The sequence below is a fragment of the Pituophis catenifer genome, unplaced genomic scaffold (assembly GCF_029215685.1).
Source record: "Pituophis catenifer annectens isolate HBS135680 unplaced genomic scaffold, rPitCat1.0.hap2 SCAF_6, whole genome shotgun sequence".
Taxonomy (NCBI): Eukaryota; Metazoa; Chordata; class Lepidosauria; order Squamata; family Colubridae; genus Pituophis; species Pituophis catenifer.
This window is the reverse complement of record NW_027256886.1, coordinates 9,881,708-9,902,003: the sequence shown is the minus strand read 5'-3', so window position 1 is coordinate 9,902,003 and position 20,296 is coordinate 9,881,708. Positions and strand designations below refer to the sequence as shown.

Genomic DNA, 20,296 nt, shown 5'->3' with positions numbered 1-20,296 from the left:
TAAGGTAATACCAGATTAAAAAACCATGCCCCCACCGAAACTGGCAGGGCAGCTACTATATATAAAACAGACAGCAAATCCAACACTCACTCACATTGATGATTTAACCTAGTTGGGTAATGAAATGTCCGCAAGTAAACAACCAAGATCAGAAAGCATCAAGAATTCCATAGATAGAATAGATAATAGCTAGACCAGTGTTTCTCAACCTTGGTAGCTTGAAGATGGGTGGACTTCAACTCCCAGAATTCCCCAGCCAGCGCTGCTGGCTGGGGGATTCTGGGAGTTGAAGTCCACCCATCTTCAAGCTTCCAAGGTTGAGAAACACTGAGTTAGACCATCATTTTTAGGTTAACAAAAACCCAGAACACCATGAAGTAAGCTAGAAATAAGTTGGCGCCAATGTTGATGTTGATCAGCTGATTATATTATGGATGGCCATCAATGCGAGGAAATGAGAACAAAAAAAAGATGTTTGTGCTAAATTAATGAAGATGGAAAGACTACAAAATACTATACACCATGAAAAATCCTATCATAAATATCAGAACACTAAAGAATATAAAGATAGCCCTTGATTCATGGTCATAATGGACCCTGCCTATTACAGTCGCAAGTCATGACAGTCATTAAGTGAGGAGACCTTCCTTAACAGTGGTGGGTTTCAAAAATTTTTGCTACCGGTTCTGTGGATGTGGCTTGGTGAGCATGGCATGGCTTGGTGGGTGTGGCAGGGGAAGGATACTGTAAAATCGCCATTCCCTCCCCAATCTAGGGGAAGGTTATTGCAAAATTCCCATTTCCTCCTTATCAGCTGGGACTCAGGAAGCAGAGAATAGATGGGGGCAGGGCCAGTCAGAGGTGATATTTACCGGTTCTCCAAACTACTCAAAATTTCCGCTACCGGTTCTCCAGAACTGGTCAGAACCTGCTGAAACCCACCTCTGTTCCTTAACAATCTTCACCTCTGCTGCCTCTGATGCAGTTGTTAAAAACCACATGGGTCATTAAACAGAGGCCTCAAGATTAGGAGAGGCCCTGCGAGACCTAGCACAGGTCCAAGGGCCTCCCAAGGTCTTCCCTACTCCCTAAGAAGCCCATGCTCCACTTCCCATCCTCGGAGTCCTTACAGGCCCTTGGGCTTGCTTCCTAGCCCTCAGGAACTCTGTGAGTTGAAGTCCACAAGTCTTAAAGTGACCAAGGTTGGAGACCCCTGGTCCAGAGTATTATGATGGCCAAGCCCTAAGAACTCTAAATTGATGAGGAAACTCAGAAGTCTAAATTTCCGCCAGGAAATAAAGCAGGGAAGCATACATCTTTGATTACTCTCTCTTCAGTCACATCACATCACACATTTTTCTGGGGATTCCAAAGAATTCCTCTGGTGTGAATGATCTAAGATTTGTTGTGAAAGATTCATTTCATCTTTTGCAAAGCACCTTCCCGGAAATTGAAAAACAGAGGCAAGAGGGAAGAAAAGGGGAGCTTTGAAAATCATTCCACCAATGAAAGCCTTTTGTGAGTTTCGGATGCCGGTGATTTTTTCTTTCCCCTACCAGGTCCAAGCAAAATGTTTAGAAAACATCGAATGCAGTAATCTTAAAGCTGTGATCTCCCCTGAGGCAGGCCCTGGAAACGGAGCAAAACAGTCCTTTTAGAGGGTTTATTGATTAAAGTGTGAACTCCACATAAGAATGTATTGTTTTCAACCTCAGAAATATTTACCAAAAAATCAGGGATCATGATCTACTGGACAAAAGGAAAACAGTCACCGCTCTCAAAGCAGGAGAGGACCGGGCCATACTCCTGGGACTGACCATGATGGTGTGTTCCATTATGATGTACTTCCTTCTGGGCATCACCCTGCTGAGATCATACATGCAAAGGTAAATTCTTCGTGTTTCTTTTAATTAATATTCTAAGATCCAAAAACGTAGGACATGAAACGTAGACTAATAAGAGTTGGAAGGAACCTTGGAGGTCTTCTAGTCGAACCCCATGCTGATGCAGGAGGAGACTGTTCAGACAAGTGGCTGTCCAATCTCTTTTTGAAAGCCTCCAGTGATGGAGCACTCACAACTTCTGAAGGCAAGCTGTTCCATGGATTGATTGCTCTCACCGTTAGGAAATTTCTCCGTAATTCTAGGTTACATCTATCCTTGGTTAGTTTCCAACCATTGTTTCTTGTCTTGCCTTTTGGTGCTTTGGAAAATAGTTTGACCCCCCCACCCCACCCCTCGTATTGGTAGGAGCCCCTCAAATATTGGAACAGGGATATCATGTCACCTCTAGTCCTTCTTTTCATTAGACTAGATATACCCAATTCCTGTAACTGTTCTTTGTATGTTTTAGCCTCCAGTCCCCTAATCATTTTTGTTGCTCTTCTCTGCACTCTTTCCAGAGTCTTTCCAGACATACAAGAGGCAAATGTGGAATTTGGCCTTAGATTATATCAGTCTTCCATAGCCTGATGCCTGTGCAATGTTTTAGGATGATGGACCTTATTATTCTCTTCCAATGTGGCCATGCTGATATAACTTTCTAGGAACTGTGTTGCCAATATTTCTGGAGAGCTCCAGAAATTGGGGTAGGAAGAAATATCCTTCTGGGTTCTGCTCCAAGTGGGGAAAAAGACACTGGAAACATGGAGACTGCTTGGAAAGATGGTTTAATGGTGGATAGGATCACATGGCTTGAGTTCCTGAACAGAAAAAGGGCAGATACAGTGAATCCTCTGGTTTTTATGCTCTCTCTGGCTTTGCATTTCCTGGGGCCCCAAAAGAGTATCTTGATTGGTTGTCAGACTCCCAGGGGATGGGGGTGTTAGCTAGCCTTGCTGGCTGATGGTCACATGTGCTTCCCAGGTCACATGCTTCCCAGGTCACATGTGGTTGCTAGATGGGGCCCCATTGTTTTGCAGATTATGGTCCTTTGACAAAAGATTGAGTTTCTGCCTCTGGCCCATTAACAAAGGTGTGGGGGGGGGGGGTGGAGGCAGGAAGCTGCTTTGTCTTTAAAACATGTTTCTCCATTTCTCGTCCAGGGAAATATAATATTCTGCCTTTTTAATATTTCCCAAAATATTTCATTCTCCTAGGAAAGGGGTGCGTGCTAACCTCCTACATTGGAGAAAGGTGGACTAACAAGTAGGAAAGAAAGGTGCAAGAAGCATTTGTTCATTTCATTATTCAATTTGCTTTCATTATTCAAATCCTAATACCTTCCAGTATTAATATCCGTGTATTTCCACGATTGGACATATTTCTTTCTTTCTTTGTTTGTTCATTTCTTCTCTAGGGCTGCCCACTCACTCACAAGTTGTTTTCATTTTTTTTTTCAATGTGTACGAAAGGGAAGGAATTGGAATTGATTTTTACAGCCATCTTCAGGCAGTCATAATTTTATTTCCAGAAAATGCTGTAGATGCTACATTGTTCTCCATTTTTTATTTGTCTGTTTTCAGAATAACCTTAAAAGAATGTCCTTAAAACCCAGAGAAGTACTAGGCGGAAATTATTATTTTAAAAAAAGTTTCTCCTAAGCTTCAAATCGGCAAGCTTCTACATATTTATAAAGCAAGTGTTATAACCATTATGCTATTGTAGCATGGATAATAAAATAACAAAATAACAGAATTGGAAGGGATCTTGGAGGTTTAGTCCAACCTCTGGTTCAAGCAGGAAATCCTACCATTTCAGAAAAGTGGCTGTCCAATCTGTTCTTAAAAACTTCCAGTGTTGGAGCACCCACAACTTCTGAAGGAAAGTCATTCCACTGATTAATTGTTCTAACAGTCAGGAGATGTTGAGCCTCTCGAAAGAGTGCAGAGAAGAGCAACAAAGATGATTAGGGGACTGGAGGCTAAAACATATGAAGAACGGTTGCAGGAACTGGGTAGGTCTAGTTTAATGAAAAGAAGGATTAGGGGAGACATGATGTTTCAATGTTTGCCACAAAGAAGAGGGAGTCAAGCTATTCACCAAAGCACCTGAGGGTAGGACAAGAAGCAATGGGTAGAAACTAATCAAGGAGAGAAGCAACTTAGAACTAAGGAGAAATTTCCTGACAGTTAGAACAATTAACCAGTGGAACAACTTGCCTCCAGAAATTGTGAATGCTCCAACACTGGAAGTTTTTAAGAAGATGTTGGGTAACCATTTGTCTGAAGTGGTGTAGGGTTTCCTGCCTAAGCAGGGGGTTAGACTAGAAGACCTCCAAGGTCCCTTCCAACTCTGTTATTCTATTCTATTCTATTCTATTCTATTCTATTCTATTCTATTCTATTCTATTCTATTCTATTCTATTCTATTTCTCCTTAGTTCTAGGTTGCTTCTTTCCTTGATTAGTTTCCATCCATTGCTTCTTGTCCAGGATAACTATTGACACAGTTGAGGGAGTATTCTTTCTTTTCTGAAGTAGCCACAACTGTGTGACCAGACTTTCACAAAGTACTGTACATCGATCAGAAAGGAAAGAGTACATAAAAGCATAGCAGAAAAAATTTACCCAGGGATCTCAATTGAAATGAGAGGAGGTGAATACAGATTGATGTTCTCCGACCTTTTCTTCCAAAAATGGTTACTGGTCCATTCAGATGATGGGACAATTAGGCAAGGCAAGTAAGCTCTCAAGACTCTCAAGTACTTTTGTGTAATTCTAACAAAGCAAAAATTAATGAGAACTAACTGGGATTTATCAAACACCTGTTGTTCCACTAATTCCAACCTTTATATTGGCATGGTCACATAAATGTCAAAAGCATCTATAAGCTTGAGTCATGGTTCAGGAGAAACTTTTTGTCTAAACTTGGTTTTCTAAGTTTCTTAGAACTTCTGTTAACTCTAAAAATATGTCCCAAAGGTGCTTTTTTAAAGAGGCAACTGGACTTTTCTTTCTTGTTTTTCTTTGAAGATGTTTCGCTTCTCGTCCAAGAAGCTTCTTCAGCTCTTGGATGAGAAGCGAAACGTATTCAAAAAAGCAGCTTTGGGACAACCATGAGCTGGATGACTGAAAATCTCTATAGACTTCTAAAGGCCACCACCTTCTAAAGCAGTGTTTCTCAACCTTGGCCGCTGGACGATGTGTGGACTTCAACTCCCAGAATTCCCCAGCCAGCAGAGCTGGCTGGGGAATTCTGGGAGTTGAAGTCCACACATCGTCCAGTGGCCAAGGTTGAGAAACACTGTTCTAAAGACACCACATTTCCAAGATCCATTTCAATAATTGACCTGTCTCCTTTTCCATCATCTTCCCCTTCCTGTGCTTCCCTCAACCATGACCAAATCAAAGTCTCACAGCAAATTATAGCTGTGTTTTTCATTTCCCAACTTGACTACTGCAATGCTCTCTCCATGGGGCTCCCCTTGAAGTGCACCCAGAAGCTCCAACTGGTCCAGAATGCGGCCGCGTGAGTAATTATGGGAGCAACATGGCGCTCGCATGTAACACCTCTTCTACGCGAGCTGCACTGGCTTCCGGTGGCCTTCCGAGTGCGCTTCAAGGTGTTGGTTCTTACCTTTAAAGTGCTCCATGGCTTAGGACCTGAGTACTTACGAGACCACCTGCTGCAACCGATAACCTCCCACCAACCAATACGCTCTCACAGAGTAGGCCTACTCATAGTACCATCATTAAAACAATGTCATCTAGTAGTTCCAAGGGAGAGAGCCTTCTCTGTGGGGGCACCTACTCTTTGGAACAAAATACCCCCTGGAATAGGAATAATCCCAGATCTTCGCACTTTCCGACGTGCCCTGAAGACCTTTCTGTTTCAACAAGCAGGGCTAGCATAAACATCTAAATTCTATGCCAAGGTCTTAGCAGATACACCAAGTTAACTCAATTTATTATTTACTGTTTATAAAAAAATATATATATTATATGTATATGAAATCTTAATCTGTTCACCGCCCTGAGTCCTTTGGGAGAAGGGCGGTATAGAAATTCAATAATAAATAAATAAATAAATAAATAAATAAATAAATAAATAAATAAATAAATAAATAAATAAATAACTTACAAATCAAATAACATGACAAGGTCACAAGAAGAAAGCTAATCTGTGCTGTGTATTTGTCCTATTGACTCAAGACCTTTTTAAAACTCTTGAGAGGTACCGGAAGCAATATATGTGTCCCCTCCCTCCTACTTTTTTCTCATTGCCTCTTCGAATAGTGTATTCTTTTTTTTTTCTATTTAAAAAAAAATGCTAAGGATATACAGTATATGCTCATCTTAAAAACCATCCATTTTTCCATCGGAATGAACTAAGCACAATATTGAAATTGCTAACCATAAAACTGAAAAGTATAGGAGTTATAAAAATAATCACCTTTTTTTATGTTTCATAAATTGATTTAAAGAAAGCTTAGACATAATGAGACAGCATTCTTTGCTGGCTAATCAACATATTACATAAAAATAGAAGTTCTCTGTGGGCCTAAATTCTGACATCTTCTTTTTTCTGAATTGCTTAAGAATTACAAGTGCTCCTCGACTTACAACAGTTCATTTAATGACCGTTCAAAGTTACAACCGCAGTGAAAAAAGTGACTTATGACTGTGTTTCATACTTACAACCATTGCAGTATCCCCATGGTCAAAATTCAGAGGTCATATTTCATATTTATGACAGTTGCAATGTCCCGGGGTCATGTGATCTCCTTCTGACAAGCAAAGTCAATGGGGAAGTCAGATTTACTTAACAAACACATTACTATTCTGACTACAACAACTGCAGTGATTCACTTAACAACTATGGCAAGAAAGATCGTAAAATGGGACAACTCTCACTTAATAAATGTTTCACTTAGCAACATAAAGTTTGGGCTCAATTGCAGTCGTAACTCGAGGACTACCTTTACAGAACTGGGAAGTTTGCCTATTGTCCTGTGATTTTTTCTTTTTTAATGTAGGTCCCAGTATTGTCCGAATTTTAGCTTCATTCTGGTTATTTCACAGGCTTTGTCTCCTTTTATCTACTTGTCTTAGCAACAAATTCAATACGAGACTGTCAAAGGATAATTTTCTTGGAATAAATTCCTCACTGATCCCATGAAGAGTAGCTATTACTGATGGTCAGTGAGGGATAGTGGATTTATTTGTAATCAAAAATACCGTATTTTTCAGATTATAAAATGCTTTTTCCCCCCTAAAAGAGGGTGAAAATTTGGGTGCGTCTTATACACCAAATGTAGCCAAAAACGCGAGGCATGGAGGCGGTGATGGTCTGCGGCAATCCCTGCAGCCTGGAACAGCTGATTGGGGATATTCCGGGAGGCTGATCCACCCACCAATCAGCTGCTCGTGTTGAATCAGGCTGCAATAATGTGCTGAAACTGACCTGGCTTTTTGCTATTTGCTGCAAGGACTCAGAGTTTGCAGCAGCAATCACATCCAGAAAGCACACACAAGTAACTGATTCAGCAGGATTCAATAACTTCTCTTTACATATAATATAACACATGAAGTAAATATACAATACCAAAAGCAGGTTTTCTAACGTGGTAGTAAATACAAGCAAAATACAAGCAGAGGAGAGGAGTTTCAGTTTCAGTTTTGAGCAGCAGACTAGTTTAGAGCTCAGCACAGACTCAGAGCTGCAGAGCTAAACCACACCCAGGCTCCTTACTGTCTCCTTCCTTGTTGCTTACACAGCAAATACTGTTTCAGTTTCCAAACAGCCCTCAATTCTCTCACATATTGACAGGACGCTAGCCAGATGAATACCGATGGATGCTGGTAGGCAGAGGCAGAATTTTTTTTCTTATTTTCTTCCCCAAAAACTAAGGTGCGTCTTATACTCCAAAGTGACTTATACTCTGAAAAATACAGTAGTTGGAGATCACCATTTCTCCTTCAGCAATTCGAAATGGGCAGAGTTACACAGATAGAAAAATAGAGCAATTTCTGGAGAAAAAAAATCCAGTCAATTCTTTATTGTCTTCAAAAGGTTGTAAGTTGCACTCAGAATGCTGTATATTATCTTAGAGCCATCTCATTCGCCTGAGTTATCTATAAAGAGCCCGAAATATTTACATTCTAAGGAAAAAGCCATTTCACACAAAAGCATACTGCCTAAAGTTCCCTGACTCAAAAGCCCCAGTCAAGTCTTGACAAGAAACCAAATAAATTTACAATTTTATATAAGCAGAGGAACACTTCTCCAATTCAATTTGGAATCATCTTGATATAACATCATATGCTTCCACCCTGAACTTGTCTCTTTCGTTTTAGCCTGCGCTCATTTTTATTTCCATCTGAGAAAATTGATTCATGCCTTGGTGGCGTTCATCTCTCGGGCGACTATGTGATTTTTCATGTGCAGGCTCATTTTCTTGGCTTCTTCCTCAATCATTTTTTAAAGCAGTTATGCATCTCACAAGCAAACGTGATAATGGAAGAAGGTGATCCCTTGCCTCACAAAACAAGGCTTGGTTGTTATAGAACAGTGTTTCTCAACCTTGGTAGCTTGAAGATGGGTGGACTTCAACTCCCAGAATCCCCCAGCCAGCAGCACTGGCTGGGGGATTCTGGGAGTTGAAGTCCACCCATCTTCAAGCTTCCAAGGTTGAGAAACATTGCTATAGAATGTTATTAACAGCAGAACAGAACAGAACAGAACAGAACAGAACAGAACAGAACAGAACAGAACAGAATAACAGAGTTGGAAGGGACCTTGTAGGTCATCTAGTCCAACCCCCGATCAAGCAAGAGGCCTACACTATTTCTGAAAGGATGGCAGAGCCATTTCAAATGCCTTCAGCTTTTTTACTAGAGTTTGCCTGTGACTTCACCTCACCTTTTCTTTGAAATGACTCATAATCCATATCAAAATATTATTATTTATTGAATTTATTGAAAATATAAACATAATTGGACCATATTGGTTTTGACATATTTGACAGGGGTTTTTTTAGGGAAAAATTGATATCGTTAATCCTTGACTTACACCCACAACTAAGCCCAAACTTTCCATTGCTAAGCGAGACATTTGTTAAGTGAGTTTTACTCTATTTTTACGACCTTTCTTGCCACATTTGTTAAGTGAATCGCTGCTAAGTTAGTAACTCAGTTGTTAAGTGAATCTGGCTTCTCCTTTGTCTTTGCTTGTCAGAAGGTCACAAAAAGTGATCACATGACCTTGCGACACTGCAACCATTATTAATATGAGCCAGTTGCCAAGCATCCAAATTTTGATCACACGGGAATGCTGCAATGGTCATAAGCGTGAAAAACGGTCATAAGTCACTTTGGTCAGTGCTGTTGTAACTTTGAACAGTCACTAAATGAATGCTTGTAAGTTGAGGACTACCTGTAGTGGGTTTTTTTAATGGCTGTTTTGGACCGCTCTTCAATATCCTTTTTAAGTTCCATTCATGAATACACTAGATGTAGGACAAGGGTGTCAAACTCGAGGCCCATGGGCTGAATCTGACCCATGGGGTGCTTACATCTATCCCGCGAGGCTGCCCTGGAAACATCAAAGAACCAGCCCGCGGTGCCTCTGCCAGCAAAAACAGAGCTCGCGAGGGCCGCACGCAGCTCTCCCAAGCTCTGTTTTTGCTGGTAGAGGGTTGCAGGAGGCCGTTGCGGCCAAAAACAGATCTTGGGAGTCCATTTTCGCTGGCAGAGCACTCCGGCCGCCAGAGGCGGTGACATGAGTGACGTTGAGCTGGCCATGCTCACCCCAGCCACGCCCTCCCAGCCCCCCCAAGGTCAAACACAACCCTGATGCGGCCCTCAATGAAATCGAGTTTGACACTCCTGATGTAGGAGAAGAGCAGGCAAAGCTGAAGGGCTGAGTTAAGTGCACCATCAGCTTAGAGTCATTGCCTTCCCACAAGCAATCCAAATCCAACCTCTCCAGAATTCTATTGAACCCAATTTATTGTTGAACTTTAGTTGACGAGATTGCTGTGTTTAGGCTTGAATAAATCTTCTATGCTGCAATCTAACAGATGGTCCTGATTCTTTGAGCCTAACATTAATCTAGTCAACTAAAATTCAACTTTAAATTGGCACCAGATAAGGGTCCACAGAATTCACAGGGGTTGGACTTCGACCACATAATGACTCTAAACTGATGACATGCTTAACTCCACCCCCAGTTCTCCCTGCTTTTCTCCTATAATAATAGGAGGCTCACCTCAAACAACTTTATTTCAAAAAGGCAATCATTCTGTTAAAAAAAAAAAAAAAGAACAAACTATCCCTAATGCTAGCCAGCGATATTCCTTGCCATTTTTCTTTGGAGGAATGCTGATTTACAATTTCACACCAGTTTTCCTCACTAAGAAAGCCCCAGAAATTAATTAAATTTAATTAATCACACTCAAATGGTCACATTATTCAAATTTGCACTATTCAAAGCGATATTTCTATGGAAAATATGTATTTGGTCCCAGCTCAATGGAAATAGGCAATGAAAAATGCGAAACGCAATTTTTTTATAGGTACATTAATGAAGTATTAACAATAAATAATGAAAAGAATATACTTATAATTAAAATTTATGGTTAACGAAGACACAGAGCTCTTAGAGAAAGCAAAATAAAAACAAAAATATGCTATCTTATATTTTTTTTTTTTTTTTTTTTAAATTTGATTTATATGCCGCCCTTCTCCAGAGACTCAGGGCGGCTTACAATGCGTTAAGCAATAGCCTTCATACTTTTGTATATTTTATACAAAGTCAGCTTATTGCCCCCACAAACTGGGTCCTCATATTAACGAACATGGTGTGGATGAATGGCACGGTTCACAGCCAAAGCAGGAAATATTTCATCTGTACTGTATATAAAATGTACCAGACACTTTGTACATGTATACGACTTATGACCACAATGGATCCCAAAATTTCTGTTGCTAAATGAGACATTTGTTAAGTGAGTTTTGCCCCATTTTACAACTGTCCTTGCCACTGTTATTAAGTGAATCACTGCAGATATTTCTACGGAAAATATGTATTTGGTCCCAGCTCAGTGGAAATAGGCAATGAAAAATGTGAAACATAATTTTTTTATGAGTACATTAATTAAGTATTACAATCAATAATAAAAAGAATATACTTATAATTAAAATTTATGGTTAACGAAGACACAGAGCTCTTAGAGAAAGCAAAATAAAAATGAAAATGTGCTATCATAGAGTCAAGCCTTCCACCTCCCCTCCTGTTTTAGCATGGCCCTGACCACATTCATGTTGTTTAATTACACCAAAGTTGTGTCGTAACACAACAATAGCTCAGTGGGCCCCAACCTTTTGAGCATCAGGGACCGGTTCCGTGGAGAGAGGTTTTTCTATCATGAGGTGTGGTGGAATACTGCTAGCATGAGCTGCGGTGGCGCAGTGGTTAGAGTGCAGTACTGCAGGCTACTTCTGTTGACTGCCGGCTGCCTGTAATCTGGCAGTTCGAATCTCACCAGGCTCAAGGTTGACTCAGCCTTCCATCCTTCTGAGGTGGGGAAAATGAGGAGCCAAATTGTTGGGGGCAATTATGCTGACTCTGTAAACTGCTTAGAGAGGGCTGTAAAGAACTGTGGAGCAGTTTATAAGTCTAAGTGCTATTGATATCATGTTTCCCCCAGTGCTTCTTTTCTCTAGACTAGCCAAACCCAAATCCGGCAACTGTTCTTCATATGTTTTAGGCTCCAGGCCTTTAATCATCTTAGTTGCTCTTCTTTGCACTTTTTGCAAAGTCTGAACATCTTTTTTTGTAATGTGGTAACCAAACCTGGATGCAGTATTCCAGGTGTGGCTTTACTAAGGCCTTGTAAAGCAGTATTAATACTTCACGAGATTTTGATTCTGTGCCAGTTCACTCAGCTGCTCTTTCGTTTTGTTACTGAGGCACTATTAAAAGGGATGTACCATAAATCTTGTGCAAGAAACATCAGATGTAAAAATCAACAGTAATGGGGAAATATTGAGCTTCTATAATCTCCGAAATGATTTTCATACAAGCTTCGTTCACTGTTAACTCAATTATCTTCTTGCAAATCTCGGAGGAAATGCCGGCCCGTTCTTTTGCTTCTTTTATTTTCCCGATGGCTTCAGAACTGCTCATAGAATGAATTACATTCGGTAGTAAAATCTATTGATCCAAGGGAAATGTCAGTGAAAGCGACCCCAAAGTCCGATTCTTTTTAGAAATATTCTCTGGGGTTTCTTGTTTTTAAGCTTGAGCTGTGGTGGCGCAGTGGTTAGAGTGCAGTACTGCAGGCTACTTCTGCTGACTGCTGATTGCCAGCAGTTTGGCAAATCGAATCTCACCAGGCTCAAGGTTGACTCAGCCTTCCATCCTTCCGAGGTGGGTAAAATGAGGACCCAGATTGTTGGGGGCAATAGGCTGACTCTGTAAACCGCTTAGAGAGGGCTGTAAAGCACTGTGAAGCAGTATATAAGTCTAAGTACTATTGCTATTGTGGAGCTTCATTGTCTTCTTCTGGGTCTGGTGATACTGTATGTCTTCTGAAATTGGCAAGCAAAAGAGTAATATAAGCTTTAGGTTCTTTTTGGCTTCTTCCTCGTGTCTTTTAATTTCAGTTGGCTGCTTTGCCTATCATAAAGACATTATGTATTATATGCGGCATCTATTTACTATTTTTGGAATCTGTTGGGATTCTTGATGTGTTATGCCCAAATAGGTGACAACCCTTGTTGTGACCCAGGCCCAAGTACTTAGTATTAAATGCAAACAGTTCAAAAACAAACAGACTTTATTAGAACAGCTGAGAATTAATTCATTCTCAGCGTAGTCCAAACTAAATTAAAGCGAATTCTTCAAAACACCATTCCTCAGTTTATCACCGACCTTCGTATAATTAGGCAAACTGCCAAAGGCTTTTCTTGGCAAAAGTTCAGAAGCAGAAGACGCTGACAAGAAATACATACAGCACAACAAGAAGCAATTCTCTCAACGTTGTTTTCCTGCAAAGAGGCCAAGAGCCGTTGCTGGTCTTTTAAACCTTATGGGAGGGGCCAATCATCTCTTGGCCCTACTCCTGAGTCGTCCTCTCTGCTTTATCTGCTCCTGTCTTCTGGCAGCTCTCATACGTGCAGTAGGAACAGGCTCCTCCTGTTCCTCTGCCTCTCTACTGTCAGCCTCTGGAGGCTCCGAAGTCCGTATATCACTCCCCGATGGCCCTGGCCCCATCTCTGCCTCCGACGCAGAGCCCTCATCCAGGCCTTCCCCAGCCTCCAGGACTGGCCCATGTTCTTCCTCAGCCTCATTGCTGTCCGACTCCACTGCCAACTCCGCAGGCTGCTGGCGGACCACAACAACCTTGATCAAACTAGGAAGATCAACAAGATTGGCCCTGGTTAGGATTTAGAAGCCATCTATGAAGTCCAAGGTTATTAACTAGATTTGGAAGTAAAAAGAGAAGAGAAGCCATAGAATCACTTGTTGAGATGGACAGTTATAGAAATAGAATGAATGAATGAATGAATGAATGAATGAATGAATGAATGAATGAATGAATGAATGAATATCACTTTCAAGAAAATTGCATGGATGAATCCCTATAAATTCAGGAATCAAGCTCAATCTGAAAATCTTCAGGTTTTTAATTATCTTATTATAGTGGCTGATGATAAATTTGCTACTGCATAAGAATTTTTTAAAATAAAACTCAATTCATCTGCCACTACAGCAAGACAAGTAGTAAAGCTATGAGGTCCAAAAAGACTAACCGGAACCAATATTAATATTTCTTCTTTTTCTTGAAAACTTTCTTGCCTTTCTCCTATTGCCCAATGCAAGAAAACCAGAGTGTGTTGACCAATCAGATGCTAAATATGGTCTTCCAAAGGGCAAGAAAAACAGTAGAAAATTTTGGGCACCTTAACAATGAAAATATTTGCTCCAGCAAGCGCTTTCCTGAACTAAAAGTCATTTCATTTAAAAGTGAGCGTGTCAGAAGAAATTGGAAGCAGAGATAATTACAGGGTTGTGATCACACCGATTCAGTAGCCTAGTTTTTATACAACAAATGTGTGAGATGAAACAAGTTATTATTTTGGTTGCTAATATACTGGAATAATTAATTTCATTTCATTTGACATGGGAGGGAAACTACCAGCTGTGGGAATAGTCTATATACCCTCCAAAGCACAATGTTTATCCAAAATGGGCTTGCCAGGACTCACAAATTGGGTTTCTATGGTGTGCTTCATGCAAGGTCCTCAACTTATGAGCACAACTGAGCTGAAAATTTCTGTTGCTAAGCAAGACAATTGTTAAATGAGTTTTGCCCCATCTTATGATTTGTCTTGTCACAGTTGTTCAGTGAATCACTGCAGTTATTAGTGATTCGTAGTGACACAATGGTTAGAATGCAGTACTGCAGGCTACCTCTGCTGCCTGCCAGCTGCCAGCAGTTCGATTGTCACCGACTCAGGGTTGACTCAGCCTTCCATCCTTCCAAGGTCGGTAAAATGAGGACCCAGATTCTTGGGAGCAAATATGCTGACTCTGTAAACCGCTTAGAGAGGGCTGTAAAGCACTGTGAAGCAGTCTATAAATCTAAGTGCTATTGCTATTAAGTTAGTAACACAGTTGTTAAGTGAATTTGGCTTTCCCACTGACTTTGCTTGTCAGAAGCTTGCAAAAGGTGATCCCATGACAGAAATAGCAATAGCACTTAGATTTATATACTGCTTCACAGTGCTTTACGGCCCTCTCTAAGCAGTTTACAAAGTCAACAAATTGCCTCCAACAATCTGGGTCCTCATTTTACCCACCTCGGAAGGATGGAAGGCTGAGTCAACCTTGAGCCTGGTGAGATTTGAACTGCCAAATTACAGGCAGCCGGCAGTCAGCAGAAGTAGCTTGCAATACTGCATTCTAACTACTGCGCCACCACAGCCCAGGACATTGCAACCATCATATGAACCAGTTGCCAAGCATATGAATTTTAAACATGCAACCATGGGGATCCTGTCAATGGTTGTAAGTGCAAGAACTGGTCATCAGTCACTTTTTTCAGTGCTGAGGTAACTTCAAATGGTCACTAACCTACCTGTACTCTAATGCAAGGGGGCTTCCCTTTGGTCAGTGGTTTTCAAATTGTACATTCGTGTTATTTGGAAAGGAGAGGAGTAGTTCACGCTGCCTATCCAGAGTTTTAGCTGAGTCAGTATGAAAACATTCTTGGGGAAGACAAGGGACATTGATTCAACTGTCACATTCTCCAACTAGGCAAACTGAAACAAGGCAGTGACTTAATGGGCCATGCGTTGATTACATTTGCAAATCAAACAACAGGACTAATGGCTCAGTAAATGAAGTGCATGGGAAAACCCATAGTAAAGTTTCTGCCAATTGAGTTTGAGCCCTGGTTATTTCCCAGAGACATCCATATAGCGAGAATAGGACAGTAGATTGCATTGCCTTTTCCCCAAGATATTTCTCTAATTTCTCACTCTATTCCACAGCCCTGGGATTTTCTAGTGATCTCCTTCCGGCAAAGTCAGTTAGGTAAACATGGGATCCTTGATCCTATGGTTTCAACCGGATAACTTCACTACCATGAATAAACAGAATTAATCTTACCGTATCAAATACTGCATCATACTTTGAATGGGAGGGGATCTCAAATATAGGGATCAGGAAGATGCTCCCAAAAGTTCCTGTATTGTTGTTGTTGTTCAGTCACAAAGTCACGTCCAACTCTCTGCAACCCCATGGACCACAGCATGCCAGGCGGTAGTGGGCTCCAAATTTTTTAACAACCGGATTTCTGCCCTAATGACTGGCTGGGTGGATGTGACTGGGGGTGTATGTGGCTGGGGAGCTGTCATGTGACTGAGTGGGTGTGGCCAACTCTATGTCACTTGTGTGGGTGGTACCTATATGGGACAGGCAGGGTTGGGGAGGGAATCCAGAGGTCTCCGGTAGGGGGGAGGGCAGGAGGAAAGAAAGATCCAACCTGTTAGTGTGTGTGTGTGTGTGTGTGTGTGTGTGTGAGAGAGAGAGAGAGAGAGAGAGAGAGAGAGAGAGAGGGAGAGAGGGAGAGAGACTGTGTCAAGCTAGACTGGCTGCGAGAGGAAAAGAAGCTCGGTAAACTGGACCCAGATGCTTCCCGGGTCCCCTCATCCCAGAAGCAGCAACCTCGCACTTTCCCGTCTTTGCTAGCCTCCTTCTTCGCACAGGATCACCTAGCAGTGGAGAGGGAGAGGGAGAAGGGGACAGCGACGGCCGTTAACATTGAGGGGAGAGTGCCACACAGAAATGGGTCCACACAGAAACACCGCCCCTTTCTCCCTTTCCCACTCCATTGCTGGGTGATCCCATGTGAAGAAGGGGACTAGAAGAGATGAGAAGAGTGCAAGGTTGCTGCTTCTGGGATGAGGGGACCCGGGACACGTCTAGGTCCAGCTCACCTAGCTTCTGTTCCTCTCACAGCCAGCTTTTTTGGGCTGTTTTCAGGGCGTTTTTCAGGCTGTTTTCAGGCCGTTTTTCAGGCCAATTTTGGCCAGAAAAATGCCCTGAAAAACGCCCTGAAAGCAGCCTGAAAAATGGCCTGGTTTTTGGGTGTTTGTTGGACCACTTTAAGGCTGTTTTTCAGGCTGGTTTTTGCCTCCCAAAACAGCTGAAAATGGTCTGGAAAACGGCCTGTTTTGGGGGCTGTTTTCAGGCTGTTTTTCGGGCTGATTTCAGGCTGATTTTTGGGCCAATTTTGGCCAGGAAATGGCAGGAAAATGGCCGAAAACAGCCTGAAAAATGGGCAGGGTGGGGCCAGCCGGTGGTCCGATTTGCCAGTTCTCCGAACCATGAAGAATTGGAACAACCAGTTCGAGCAAACCAGTCCGAACTGGCAGCAGCCCACCTCTGATGCCAGGCCTCCTGTCCTCCACTGTCTCCTAGAGTTTCCCCAAATTCATGTTCATTGCATCTATGATATTGTCTAACCATCTCATCCTCTGTTGTCCCCTTCTCCTTTTGCCTTCAACCTTTCCCAACATCAGGGTATTTTCCAATTTTCTCATTAGGTGGCCAAAATTTTTTAGCTTCAGCTTCAGTGTCTGTCCTTCCAAAGAACAGTCGGAGTTGATTTCCCTTAGGATTGACTGATTTGAACTCCTTGCAGCACCACAATTTGAAAGCATCAATTCTTTGGCGCTCAGCCTTCCTTATGATCCAGCTCTCTATGGTTAATGAATTCTAAGCAATGTAACTCAGATGTAAATCCCATTCAGTTCAGAGACTTTGATTCCTGATGAGTTGCCTGTGCCCTGTTACCTGGGAAAAGCTCCTATTGAAATGAGTGAGATTTATGTCTCAACAATACACTGAAGCACAAAATAGCCTACCTCATTTCAAACAAATTTGGCATAATAAGTTAATCCAATCCATCTAAGCTTGAGGAATAAAGCTATATTTGACATTTATTGAGTCACCAAATGTCGGGTGTGAAGAATTAGGACCACACGTTAAATTTTAATTAAGCTGATTTATTGCTCATGCCTATATAGTAATAGCACTTAGATTTATATACCACTTCATAGGGCTTTACAGCCCTCTCTAAGCAGTTTACAGAGTCAGCATATTGCCCCCAACATTCTGGGTCCTCATTTTACCAACCTCAGAAGGATGGAAGGCTGAGTCAACCTTGAGCCTGGTGAGATTCGAACTGCCAAATTGCAGGCAGCCACCAGACAGCAGAAGTAGCCTGCAGTAATGCATTCTAATGGTCAGCACTAAATTGGTGCTAGATAAGAGTCAATGGAATTTAAGAGAGGTTTGACCTAGACCAGAGGTCTGTGTTCTGTCCCCGTCTCACACACGCACACAAACAGACAGCCGGGGGTTAAATAAACTGGCAGACAGCCAATTCTTCCGATAAGAAGCTTGGCAGCAACTTTACTCACAAACAAAATACACACAGTCAAGAATTTTGAGGATCCAGCCAAGACTCATTTCCCTCATCACTGTCCACCTGTGGCTGCGTGGACGTGCTTGGCCCCAGCCCTATCTCTTGCCCTTCGGCGAACACCGAAGGCATTGCCAGAGAGGAGGGTCCTGGAGAGGGAGGCCTTGCCAACTCCTCTCCTTCACTCTCGGAGTCCTCTTCTGCCGATGACACAGGCTCAGGTAATGGAGCCACAACAGTCTACAACCTTAAACACTGAAAGAGCCATTTGGACCCATTTCCCACAGAAAAGAAAACACCGGGAGTCACAAAACCCTTCCCATGCCTGACTATTTCTTGAGCGGCCACATATGTAGTTTATTTATTTATTAGTCCAATTTATATAGTTGAATTAATCATTCTGTTTTCTTCTGAAATTTTTCTTTTCTTGGATTTCTCCATGGTTGGCCTACCGGGGGTTGAAAAACTCAATCGCGTGCCGGCGGGTGTCGCACATTGGCGGTTGTGACACATATTTTGAGTGACAGGGAGCCGCAGCAGAGGGGTGAAAGAGCCACATGCGGCTTCAGAGCCACAGGTTGCTGACCCCTGACCTAGACCACTTGTGGGAACGTAACAGCTCCAGGCAGATTATTTTCTTGACTCCATCTCCAGGCTCCATCCCCTGCCCTTCTCCTACAACAGATTTGCAGTGTGTCTGGTGTATCCCACTTATCTGCCAGAGTTCTGAAGAAGCTGACAGATGTGATCTTGGAATCACTGAACCATATCTTTCAAAGATCCTAGAGAACCAGGGAACTAACAGAGGACTGGAAAACAACTGATGTGGTTTTCATCTTCAAAAAAAAGGGGAGAGGGAATGACCCAGGAAACTACAGACCAATCAGGTTGATATCAATACATGGAAAGATCCTGGAAAAGATCAAGCAGTCTGTAGAGATCATCCAGGTCATGGTTGTCCCAAAGGTGCTTTTTCAGGAGGCAACTGGACTTTCTTGTTTTTTCTTTTGAAGACATTTCGCTTCTCATCCAAGAAGCTTCTTCAGCTCTGGCAGCATACTGTCAGAGCTGAAGAAGCTTCTTGGATGAGAAGCGAAACGTCTTCAAAAGAAAAAACAAGAAAGTCCAGTTGTCTCCTTTTTTCAAGTCTATCAAGCAATGGATCTCTGAACACCTAGAAGCAAGCAAAGCTATTACTAGAAGCGAACATAGGTTTGTTGAAAAGACATCAGGCCAAACAAATCTTATTGCATTCTTTGACAAAGTGACCAAATTAGTGAATCAGCGAAATGCTGTGGACATACTTGCACTTCAGTAAACCAACTGACAATGTAAACGATAACTTTCTTCTTGGTAAGACAGAAAAATGTGGGATAGATAGCATCACCACAAGATGGATTCATAACTGACTGACCAACCGCACTTGACGTGTAATCCTCAATGGAACTATATCCAATAAGTGAGATTTTACACTTAAGCAAGAAATACCAAACACACAGGCATAGAATAACAATAGCTCTTAGACTTATATACTACTTCACAGTGCTTTACAGCCCTCTCTACCAGTGGTGAAATCCAATTTTTTTTACTACCGGTTCTGTGGGTGTGGCTTGGTGGGCATGACAGGGGAAGGATACTGCAAAATCTCCATTCCCACCCCACTATGGGGCCAACCAGAGGTGGTATTTGCAGGTGCTCGGAACTACTCAAAATTTCTGGTACCAGTTCTCCAGAACCTGCTGGATTTCACCCTTGCTCTCTACCCAGTTTAAAGAGTCAGCATATTTGCCCCCAACAATCTGGTTCCTCATTTTAACGACCTCGGAAGGATGGAAGGCTGAGACAACCTTGAGCCACTCAGAGTCGAACTCCTGGAGTGAGCAGTGAGTTAGTCCTGCAGTACTGCATTTTAACCACTGCGCCACCACGGCTCTAGAATAGTGGCTCAATATGAGTAACTGTGAGAGGAATGCAGGAGTCCTAGGGAACAACCACTTTAATACGAGCCAGCAATGTGCTGCTACTGCCAAAAAAGCCAGTGCAGTTCTAGGCTGAATTAAGAGAGGAATAGTATCAAGATCATGTGAAGCATTAGTATCTCTATATACTGCACTGGTAGGGAGGCGGTGGCTCAGTGGCTAAAATGCTGAGCTTGTCGATTGAAAGGTCGGCAGTTCAGTGGTTCGAATCCCTAGTGCCGCGTAATGGGGTGAGCTCCCTTTACTTGTCCCAGCTTCTGCCAACCTAGCAGTTCAAAAGCACGTAAAAAATGCAAGTAGAAAAATGGGGACGACCTTTGGTGGGAAGGTAACAGCATTCCATGCGCCTTTGGCATTGAGTCATGCCAGCCACATGACCACAGAGATGTCTTCGGACAGTGCTGGCTCTTCGGCTTTGAAACGGAGATGAGCACCGCCCCC

The 20,296-nt window shown here is 42.2% G+C and overlaps 1 protein-coding gene across 2 annotated transcripts in view; it reads left to right on the top strand.

The window, feature by feature from the left end:
* KCNMB2 (potassium calcium-activated channel subfamily M regulatory beta subunit 2) overlaps positions 1 to 20,296 on the top strand; it is a 48,354-nt gene that overhangs the window by 11,250 nt on the left and 16,808 nt on the right. The window contains exon 2 of one of the 2 annotated variants that reach the window (XM_070945806.1): positions 1,716 to 1,886. In XM_070945806.1, the coding sequence (XP_070801907.1) occupies positions 1,716 to 1,886 (171 nt within the window). The remainder of the gene's footprint in view (positions 1 to 1,715; positions 1,887 to 20,296) is intronic. The other variant, XM_070945807.1, reaches the window with a different exon arrangement.